General features: G+C 37.2%; 1 protein-coding gene across 1 annotated transcript in view; it reads left to right on the top strand.

Moving 5' to 3' along the window:
• Nucleotides 1-12,401, top strand: part of LOC134672062 (proteoglycan 4-like) — a 62,863-nt gene that overhangs the window by 45,891 nt on the left and 4,571 nt on the right. The window contains exons 2-3 of the mRNA XM_063529962.1: nt 10,531-10,613; nt 11,586-12,309. Of these exons, the coding sequence (XP_063386032.1) occupies nt 10,531-10,613; nt 11,586-12,309 (807 nt within the window). The remainder of the gene's footprint in view (nt 1-10,530; nt 10,614-11,585; nt 12,310-12,401) is intronic.

Genomic DNA, 12,401 nt, shown 5'->3' on the forward strand with positions numbered 1-12,401 from the left:
AGCCAGTAACGAATTAGGCCAGAGTGGTACCATTTGGTAACTAAATTTTGTAACTGGCTACAAAATGGGAATCCAAAATTACTATTAAAATTATTATTTATTATTATTGTATTATTTGTATTGTTTTCTGTAATGAGGTGTGGAATAAAGAGTATTTGTATTGTATTGTATTGTATTACCTGTTTGTAGCCGGTTACGTATTGGGCCAGAGTTACTGATCGGAGTTTATTCTACCAAATCTAGGCTAAAACGGTGTAGGTACATACGAAAGCACTTCAGACCTATTGTCATTGCATACGTTTATTTTAAGTTTTAATGATAATTTCTCGCTGACTGTACATTTCATCAAAAATCTGTGAATGCCAATTGCCACCACTTAAACAGTTAGAGATGGCTTCCCAAGACCATTTTCGAGTGACAGCAAGCTGCCTTTACTGCCCCATCTCTACTTTCCACCCTTAATACAACTTAATGAACCACTTCAAAAGTCCCATTTTGTAACCAGTTACAACGCGGGATATTTTTTCCCGTTTGGAAGCTGGTTACCAACCGTGGCTATGAATCGGTAATTCAAAAGTCCCATTTTGTAACCAGTTACAAACCGGGATTTATTTTTCCCGTTTCGAAGGCGGTTACCAAACGTGGTTACAAATCGGTAATGGAATAGTCCCAATTTGAAGCCAGTTACGAATTGGTATTTCTTTCCCGTTTCGAAGCTGGTTACCAATTTTTAGTTACCAAACGGTACTAAAGGATAAATATCATCATTCATCAATATTTACTTGTTGGAGCAATGTACGGTGAGTTGTAGCTGTCAGTAGCTCTACTATGAGTTCCGTGAATGACAGTGAGAAGTGAAGATAGTGAGAAAGTTAAGGAAAATGTATGGAGTAATTGTACAGTGCCTCTACCGGTCACGTAAAGAACTAAAAATTTCAATTTGTACCATGAGTTACAAACGTTTTTACGCGAGTTTTCCATACTTGCCTAACTTCACACCTAAAACGGTCTCTTTCTAATTATATAATGAAAACTGAGCCAGAATTATTCTGCGTAAATACTTTACGCGAGTAAACGTGACAGATGTTATGGAAAAATACGTGCGTTTCCAACGTGACATTTCTGTCAACTTGTAAACACAACAAATACGCAGATTTTTCACGAATATTAATGCAATTTTCAACGTAATATGTATAAATTTATAACAGTATGTGAACTTCAAGCAAAACTTTAAGGGATAAATCAATTAATAGTTCGATAAAAGGCTGATTTAGTACAAAGGTAATGAGTTATACTTGACATCATATTTTCCTATTTCTACTGCTACATTTGCGAAAATCACATTGCTTACGAGCAGTTTTTGGTTTTAGGCAAGAAGCTGATTGAAAACAACATTTCCCTGAAAACCCGGATTGCATCATGTATGCATGCGTATGCATGTAGAAGTTACATATGTATTAAGAATTAAGGCTCAATACAAGGAGCGGTACATAGACATGTTGCTGTTTTTGTTGCTGGGTGCACATAACACATAGTAAGAATATTTACACAAGAATTGCTATGTATTTTATTAAGCATTATTATCTTAAATAAAATAAAACATACAAATGTTCTGTGAGTTTATTTATTTTTCTTTACTAAGTAAGTATTATTTTATTTTCCGTTGTTCAAATTATTGTGTTTGGTAGGTACTCGTTTTTCATGTCAACTTGGTAACAGGAAATATAAAATTTTCTTCAAAAACTTTTGCTGGTGGTTCAGAATCTGAAAATTTAAAACACATTTATTGCCAAAAACCCGCTGCGTGGGTTCATTTTGTATTGGAAATGGGGCGCTTGGCACTGAAATATACTCGAGATCATATAGGTACTATAAAATTAAGATCGCTATTAAGGTCATACGTAGGTCGTAGGGTCTGTGCGGAAAGAGAAGAGTCGTAGGTATAATGTATGGGCTCCCCTAAATTTCACGACTCTTCTCTTTCCGCACACTCTATTAGATAATGTTACTTAGCAGTAGGCGGTGCGGACTGAAGCGGACCATTATAACCAGAGATAGATGGCGCTTGCGTCATGTCAACATCGGCTCTGCGATTTTTCCACATTTAAAAATAGATGTAATTATAAAACTAAGTGCAGCGCATGCTTAAAATATAGGATTAAGTGTTTTTCGACAGTGACATTATTATCCTAGTGTTAAGTGAACGATTTATATAAGAAATATCGTGTTTTCGGGTGGAGTGAGATACTGTCAAAATACTTGAAACTGTGCGTAAATGTGAAGTGCAAGTCAAACGCTCGATGGTATTATTAACGAACAACTATTTTGGAAAGGAACTTTGACTGAACACGTATTTCTAGTGACAAAAATATAGTGTTATTCAATTAATTGAGTGTCAAAAAAATGTGAGGTAGAATTGAACTAACCAGAATTCAAGCAGAACATTTTTAACAGCCTACCTAGATACCGGACTTCAAACTGTTTGAGTGTATAAGCATTTTTCGCCACCTTGTCATATGGACTCATAGCCTAGTGGCATGGAATGTTGCTTAAACTGAGTTACATTTAGTGCCGTGAGTTCGAATCTTGTGGACGGTCAAACTTTTTGCTTTTTTTTTTTTTATGTGTGCGTCTGCATATAGACAGGTCTATCAATTGGTGCAATTACACTACAGGCGTGAGTTCGTATCCAACAGACAGAGATTTTTTTTTTTTTTTTTTATCAATTCGTTCACAAACTCCAACAATGCTACTCTACTGCGCATTGTGCAAGAATCTGCTAGAAGATATATATTATATCACATGTCATGATTGTGATAAGCATTATGACTTGGATTGTGCCAAAATGGCAAAAGAGCGATATGATATCATTAAGTCCGACAATATGATATGGACATGCACATCTTGTCAAGGCAAGAATCGAGATGGAAGTCCCGAAAGTCTAGATACTCCTGATAATGTTACTAGACGACGCAAGCCAAAACTTTCAAAATGTTGTGAGGACTTATCTTTGAGTTTTCCAGATGACACAATGAATAAATACAACATCATTAACTCGACTGTGATGGAGCATAGTCTCCCAAATTTAGGTTCGCAAACCAACAACTACTTGCTTGAGGAACTTCGACAGCAAGTAGAGAAATTAAAGGTCGAAAAATTAAGTGCAGATGACGAAATCTCAAAATTAGTCAACGAAAATAGCAGCTTGGAAAAAGAAATCCTAAATTTACGCCAGAAAAATGACATGTATAAAAGACTTTTTGATGATCGCATTTCGCCAACGAATACTCCCCAAAGAAAAACTTCTATGAAACGAGTTTCTAGCTCTCCCAAGACGCCTCGAGAATCTACGGAAATTACGTTGCTCAATAATATTATAAGAGAATTAAGACATCAATTAAAAAACGCTACTGAGCAATTAAATCTACTTAATATAGAAATACATAATCTTAAGACAAAAATTTCTTGCAAGAGACATGATGTAGTACCAATATCTAAGACAGCCAAAAAAACATGGAAACGTGGAAAGATGTGCATAATCAGTGAAAATGGAAAAAATAAGGTAGCCCAGATTGCAAATGAAGTGTTTACCAACGATTTTGAAGTCTGCCATTACTTGACTAGATTTTCTGGAATTAAACATATGATGACCAACTTAAGGGGCAAAGTTGAGTCTCACACAAAGGATGATTTTTGTGTGATGCTCATCGGAGAACAAGATTTCTTGATATCTAAAAATTATAAAGAATTAGTAAAAAATATAAGGGATACTTTAATGAGTATAGAAAATGTAAATTTCATAATATGTGTACCAACTTTCAAATGTCATCATTCAGCCTCCATATACAATGGCAGAATTGAAACTTTTAATAGTATTCTGTATGAAGATAATGAAATTTATAAATACGCATACATACTGGATTCAAATTACAATTTAAGTTACGACAGCGACATGTTCTCTAGCAGACATGGAACACTTAATAATAATGGAATGAAGAACATTATTAACACCTTAAAGAATTTTATATCGGAATTAGTGTCTGTTATAAAGGAAACTTCTAGGAGCTCCGAGGATGCGCCTGAGATTGACGACGCGTGCGACATGAATGTTTTGACAGATAGGCAGGAGACAAGACAGGGATCCGCAAACGGGGACATGTCTTTCCTCACTGCGAATCGCCATGAAAACGCCGTTGGCAACATATGTAATTCTGGTTCAGACACAAGAAGTATTCAAAGAACGATCACGGACTATTTCCCTGTAGTTAAGAATTTAAGTATCATACATAAGCTGCCTTGTACAATTGATATGTCTCATGGAAACAATGTATCAGATACATCATTGAAAAAATTTTTTCGTTCCCAAAAATAGTGTTAGTAACTCTTCTACTGTAGGGACACACTGTAACAATAGTAATATAGAGTCATCTTGTATTAAATTGAGTATATTTTGTCAGAACGTATGTGGGATTTCAAATAAAAAAGAGGAACTTGAATTGTATTTATATAATCTCAATGAATTGACGCATTATGTTTGTATTACTGAACATTTTTTAAATACCATCTCAGCGCCGCTTTTCAGTTTAACCGAGTACAAAATGGCGTCATTCAATGTAAGATCTAAAAAAAAAAGAGGGGGTTCACTAATTCTTGGTCATATAAGTACACAGTTTGAGGAACTTGTTATCTGCAAAAAAATGTACAGGGATGAGTATTTCGAGGTTTGCGGGGTCAGAGATTGCAACACTAATCTGAATATTATTTGCTGCTATCGCAATCCAACTGCTGCGGATTTCGATCTATTCATGACCCAACTTGAGAGCCTGCTGGAACACTTTTTTAGCAAAAAATGTATAATTTGTGGCGACTTCAACATTAATCTATTGGAGAGCAATAAAAGAACTACAGATTTTATAGCGTTACTTACGTCATACAATTTCAGATACTTAGTTTCGGAAACCACTTACATACGTAATGAGACTCAGTCGTGTTTAGACAACATCTTAACGAACATACCGGAAAATTGTGTGACGCCACCATTGGTTGACCACAACGGTATGGCAGATGGTCACGCTGGTTTACTGTGTAGTTTTATTGTTGATGAAATTAATAAGCCGAAAAATAATTACAAATATATATATAAGGAAATAAGAAAGATAAGCAACAAGGGAAAAAAAACTTTTCGGGAAAGAATTATTGCAGAACACTGGATAGGCATAGGGCTGAACACCTTTATCCAGAAATTTAATAATCTATTCACAGAATGTTTCCCGAAGAAGAAAATAAAGGTACATGAAAAAAATGATTCCAAACTAGTTTGGATAACCAAGGGTATTCGAGTTTCTAGTAGAATGAAACGTTTCCTTACTACAAGCGCAAATCCCATCTCGGAATCCATTGCTAGCTACAGAAAAAAGTACATAAATATTTATAAACGAGTGATAAGAATTGCCAAAAGATTGTCAGTCCAGACAACAATTGAAAAAGCAAGGAACTCCTCGAAAGAGATATGGAAGGTTGTACAAAAGCATCGAAACAAATTTAACCAACGTAGTAAAGAAATGCAAATGTTAAAAACTGAGCAGGATGATGGTACTGTTAATATCGTTAACAATCCCAAAGACATGTGTGATACACTATTAGAACAGTTCACTAACAGCTATAATACGTGTAACCAGTCAGATGAAGCCATTAGATTGCTTCAGTGTCACGTTACAAGAATACAAGACGATATTATTTTTGACAAAGTCAACCCCGCTGAGGTAAGTTTTATTGTTAAAAAACTAAAATCAAAGTCTTCCAGTGGGTATGACGAGATTCCCATCTCTGTAATAAAGGAAAATATTGACATTCTAGCAGAACCACTAACTTATTTCTTTAACGCATGTTTTAGTGCTAGCATTTTTCCGGATCAGCTTAAGATTGCAAAAGTCGTACCGATACATAAAAAGGGTTCTAAATCTGATTCAAAAAATTATAGGCCAATATCTCTCTTACCAACACTTTCAAAACTGCTAGAAAGACTTATGAAGGACAGGTTGATGAAGCACCTTTTTCTACATAAAATCTTAAGTGAAAGACAGTTCGGCTACCAGAAAAGTAAGGGAACAAGTGACGCAATTACAACCTTGATTGGAGACATAGTGGGGCAGCTAAACCAGCGTAAGAAAGTGGCGGGTTTGTTTTTAGATTTAAGCTCAGCTTTTGACACAGTTGATTACAATATATTACTCGCCAAGCTGGAACATTATGGAATTAGAGATGGGACGTTGTCACTCTTTCAATCCTATTTAAATAATAGGAAACAATTTATACAAATTAAGAAAACATCAGACAATGAGGAGAGAGTTTACAGTTCTAGCATGGCTAAACTAACAAGAGGAGTTCCACAAGGATCCATACTAGGCCCTATTCTTTTGATAATTTTTATAAATGATTTAGATACGTTTATAATCAATACTCTTCCTAGTACTCAGCTTGTAGCTTTTGCTGATGATACTAATGCCATCATATCAGCAGATAGCACTTCAATATTAAATGACAGGGTAAATGAAGCTTTAAAAATTTTTAATGCCTGGTTCAATATTAACAACTTATTATTAAACTGTAAGAAAACCAATGTGTTGCTTTTCAGATCCACTGCCAGAAATAAAGAAATGTTAAACATTTTTTCAAACGGAACTGCTATCCACCAAGTTGAATCGGTTAAATTTCTCGGTGTTGTTATAGACGAAAACCTAAATTGGAAAAACGAACTTCAAGCAATAGAAAACTCTGTTAGTTCTGCTTGCTATGCCCTAAGGAGTTTTAGAGACGAAGCAAAACTGTCTCAACTAAAGATTGTCTACTACGCATTGATTGAATCCAGGTTACGATATAGCGTCAAGTTTTGGGGCAATAGTTACAAGTACAATATACAAACAGCTTTTGTGGCTCAAAAAAGAGCAATAAGAACGATAGCTAGATTACCACAGACAGAGTCTTGTAAGAGCTATTTCTTGGAATATGAAATTCTCACTGTTCCTAGTCTGTATATCTTGGTGATACTAACTGATTTAATTAAGTCTATTTTTATTATAGAAACTCCAGAAGACAGAGAACTCCGCTTAGCTACTTAGGAGAAAAGACTTGCCACAAACAATCACGGCTAAGCTTAAAGTAGTGAAGCACTCAGCAAGCTATCAGGCCATTATTCTCTTTAATAGATTACCGGTTGAATTGAAGATGATCGTCAATGTGAACATGTTTAAAACCAAGCTCAAGGCTTTTTTGCTAAGCAAGTGTTTGTACTCAGTGGAAGAATTTTGTCAGCCTACTAATTGAAATTATTTATTGAATTGACATTAAATATATACACTAAGAATTATTCATATGACATATATAGATAATATAATTATTCCGTAATTGACCATTAATTGACATATTTGTTGGTTTTTAGATTTATAAGTTAATATTGACATTTTATATATTTTTTTAATTGTTGTTTCTTTTTTTTTTTTAATTAGTAAATTACTTTTGTTAATTAACGTGTAGGTAATCCTTGTTTATATTTTACTGTATTTATTTTTAATTAGTAAATTACTTTTGTGATAGTTGGGCAAATTAACGTGTATTTTTTGTATGTTATTGTGTATTTCTTTTGTGTTAGCCAATTTTTATGTATAATTTCCAATGCGATGTACATATTGCTTGTGAATAAATGAATGAATGAAATACATACCTATTTTAATATTTTAAGATTTCTTCTCATGTGTGTACTATTTTCATCAAACGTAATAAATATGTAGCCAAAAGTAGCCTGTATAATCGCGCCGTATACTTTGCTTCCTATTTTTTAACATGCAAAGTCATAATTTTAACTCGATTATTAATGATGTTTACGTAATTATCATATTTTGCAATTTTTGTCTTGAATACAATATATTTTAATTTATACATTGTTTACTAACATTGATGTGTTTATTATTTTCGTAACTATGGCAACGTCAAATCTTTAAAAAATTGTAGAATGAAGGTTGAGTCAGTAACAAAGTGACAAAATTGGTCTTAGAGCATTTAATAACTGGAGTGGCCATTGAGTGCTTACTGTTAGGATTTAGGATTAGGGTTCCAAGCAGGAAAGAAAAGCTTGTTTTAACACCATATAGGTAATGTTGATTAATCTCAAGCAAAACTACATAGTAATGGCGTCTCATACGGGAAGAAAGAACACCTACATTTGTTTTATATTGACAACCGAATAAATCAAATATCATAGTCGTAGTAGTCTCGTAGGTATACTCTTTATTTTTTTGTTGACATTATTACTTACCCCTCTGCCGAAAAACACAATTGTGCAAACTTTTGTATGGACTGACATGGCTATTTGTACGTTACGTACAAATCATGTAGAAATAGCAATACATTTGACGTCCCCTCCCCCGCAAAAATCGGCAGACTGTTTTTAAAGAAAATGACAGCGATGACATGTCCCTTCTAAATGCTCTTAGTGGATGGTAGAGGTAAGGAATACAATCTCCATGTAATTAATAATGAAAAAGTGCCCGTCAAAAACCTTAAGAGGGAAGTATACTACGTAATCGTGCATACAAAAAGAGAAAACGTTTTTCCACTTGTAAATACGAGTATCTTCCATTCTCCATGATTTTTAGTACGGTATTGATACAATGAAAAACTAGGTTTATGGGTTTTCTTTTTTTCGCTACTCTAGAGAGATTTAGAAAAATTATAATAGCTGACAGCGTGCCCACTTTTTGCAAATATTCTCCCATAAAGGAATTTTCTCATAAAGTCATTAAGGATTCTCCTTACCTCTACCCTCCATATTCACGGCTACCATCAGTATATGTAACATTACTTTCTGTGCATCTCACTTGCACTAATTTGCGAGAGCGAGATGCATAGATAGTAAATTACGTAGACGTGAGAAAATGTGTCAATTTTGTTATTTAGTTCTATAGGTGAATCCTAGAGGCGCTGTATAAAACTCCGATATAACTCTTGCTCTGTTTTATAGTATACTTAGAAAGGGACAACATCGTTTGGAGTGGAGTGAAGTTAGGTACATAAGGCCGTAAAGAAACGTAAAACGTGACACACGGCACGTTTATTCACTGAAAGTAAGTGAAAAATACTCTGCCAACTGATAGTAGAGGCACGGTGACAATTGTAAACACGGTGAAACAGGGGCCTAACATCTCATATTAGAAAACCATTGACCCAAACTAATATTACCATTTTACCGTGTGCGCACTCTGTCTTTACGCTGTGATAGCTGTATTTTACAACTACGGTCCCACTTATCGGCTAAAGTATGAATCAATGGTACGATCGAGAATTGAACTATAAAAAAAGACGAGGACTTAGGATCTTCTTACTGAATCATGGCCTACGCAACGCAAACTTATTGGCGCAGCACTTCAAAAGCGCTTAACTTCTAATAACTAGTATTCCCTGTATTTAATGAACAGGTATAAAAGCGAACTTGATTACCGACTTTTTACTTGCACCATCGCTTTCCCAGAAAGCCTCCTTACGGATATGTAATTTGACGCAATTGCGACTTTTTGTCGACCCGTCCGAAGCATTAGATACTTTATTAACTATCATTTGACAAAAATACGTAGAAAGTAGCCTTGATTGCTTAAAGTGGACAATGATATCCTCTAGCCGCCCAGAGACCTACAAAAAGGTCTACTGTTCCATTCTAATTTGAACTTTGTGTTGACAAAATAAAATTTCATTTTACTTGGCAAGGTTTGACGTATGGCTAGAGGATATGGCAAAAGTTGTGTTTGTTGTGGAGGCCTAAGGGATAATCTTTAATGGTAGTTTTCACATTCGTAGTAAACTACTCAATGATTAGGCCTTTAATGTACACTTACAGTCAGTAACCCCATTTTTTTGGAAATTCGCCACTGCAAGATTATAATCAGTTTAAGAGTGTCGAAACCTTGGGGCCGTGGGGGCCAAGTGCGCGTCGACTGTACAAAGACTTGTCGGCGCGCTTAATAGAGGCTTCTGGTGACCAGAGGGCTGGCCACTATTTCGCCCAGCGTATTAGCATCGCTATACAGCGGGGAAATACGGCCAGCCTTCTGGGCACCTTGCCCGTTGACGGCGACCTGGGGCAAATTTTTTATCTTTAGTTTTGTAAGTTTTATTATGTTTGTTTATTCCTTTCTTTGTTTTTATCAATAAATAAGATCTTGTTTAAGAGATAAATAAATGTATAGAATAAGATTCTCTTGCCATAGACGGATAATAAAATGAGGTTAATGCGGCTAAATTTGTGTGCGGGAAAGAGCGTATTTTTTTAAACCATAGATAGGAAATAGAGCCCATCTGCTTTTGACTGCAACTAATAGCAATCGCTGCAATGTCGATGAAGTTAAAGATCGTGGAATTTTGTTTGAAAATAGAGCTCTTGTACGGTATTTCCCGCAGACGGATTTATCCATGTTGATCTCACTCAAAGTAAGTAATGTGACAGTCGGTGATGATTAAACAAAATTTGTTTTTTTTTTTAAGGGGGGCTATGGCTGGCCGCGGTGCTAGCGCTAGCGGCTCCAAGCTCGGCCGGCCACCACCGCCGCTCCATGCCAACACAATCGGTATGTATAGAGTTTACTTTTAGCGATAAAACCACCTGTTGTTTCAGCGGGGGCAATCTTGTTTCATTTTCTTGGTAACATTGTTGAATTACAAGAGTTGGTACAAGTTGTTACTCAAGGCTGGTAGTATGGTGGTAGTGGTGGTAAATTAATGGTTACTCTACACGATAGGCCAGCGTTGGACCAGCGAAATGGCCATGTGATGGTTGAGAGCACGCACTATGCGAGAATGGGCCAAGTGAACGCACCATCGCTGGCCCACTACCTTTGATGTGCGGACGAAAAACTGACACTGTGGCGTAGCCATCCCATCGCCATCCCGCCCGCGCGAAAATTGTTGAACTGAGTTCTTGCTCTTTGCTGCCATGTAAATGATACGATTGCCGCAATCATTAGGAATGATATGATCGCAGTGACTGACCGACTGATACAAAAAAGCTTAAAAAAAAACATAAATTCCCAGCGCGGCTGTAGTATACAAACGTCCGTGCTAAATCGTATTGCGTTATTGCAAATGATTGAGATTGCACGAGACTTCAGAAACGCTACCACCCGTAAAAGGTTCTAACTACATTAACGGTTTCTACGGAGTTACGACCATTTTCCTTCAGGTGTTTTCCGTGCGTGCGCCATCACGCTTTCGTTCTGCGCGCCCATAAATAGCAATGAAGATAAATCACAGGGTAAAAGATTCGTGTAGAATTGTTTACTTAGTAACCAACCACTTTTATATCTATATTGTCAATCAGACCAGACCGCTTAGCATGACGCATGACTTGCACTGTCGCGTGCGACTGTATACTTGAAGTCGCGCTAGATATATGGAGTCGCGCGCGAGAACGCAAGTCATGCTAGGCGGTCAGATGGCCCATGGATGCAGGTTTAATTTGTAAGAGACTTCGAACCATTTGTGTTGATGATCAGGACTTTGATTGTTATTGACATTGTCTCACTTTTGTTTATTCTTTCCAGGCTCTCCCGTTGTCCAAAGGCGGCTGGAGGCCAGTGATAGGCTCCGGCGGCCTCGTGTACGGCGCGTACGGCACGGCCCCCCTCCATGCGCCCCCCACCTACAAAGTCCCCGCGCCCGTCCCCGTGCAGGACCAGTACGCCTCCTCCGCCCGCCCGCTCGTCACCCGCGACGCCACCAAACTCACATCCATAGCCCAGTCCTACCGCCCTACGACCCTCAGAACTGTCCCCACCCAACCTCCCCTCAACCAACCCATCAACTCCTACCACAACCCTTACAACAACGGCCTGACCCACTTCAAATACATCCAGAACTTCCCGGTCGAAAGCGTGCTGATCAGAAACCCACATAACCCTTACGCTGCGAGACCAGTCTTCACAAAATACCCACAGAAGTTCAAGCAGCCAATCCAGCAGCATCTTCAACCGGTCCAATACCAATATCAAACTGGGAAGCCTTTCGATATCTACCCAAAGCCTGCTGACTTCTCAAAGCCAGAGAAGAAACCGCAATCGAGCGAGACTGAGATCTATAAGCCTGAAGTGTACAAACTGCCAGATAATGAGGCTGCCCAGCAAGCTCTAAACCAGCAGGTGAAGACGGCTCAGCAGCAGACATTCCCGCTGCAGAGCTTCGCGCAGAACTTCCCCGGTCAGAAGATACCCGTCAACCCGTATTCGCATTACACGTTCCAGGACAACTCATTCCCACCGCGAATTTTTGGTAAGACTCACACAGAATAAAAGCTAGTATAAAATACGACATAACATGCTCTCTCTCAGATCTTGTGAATTTACCTTACCTTTTCATTGATC

This window comes from Cydia fagiglandana, chromosome 16 (genome assembly GCF_963556715.1).
Source record: "Cydia fagiglandana chromosome 16, ilCydFagi1.1, whole genome shotgun sequence".
NCBI lineage: Eukaryota > Metazoa > Arthropoda > Insecta > Lepidoptera > Tortricidae > Cydia > Cydia fagiglandana.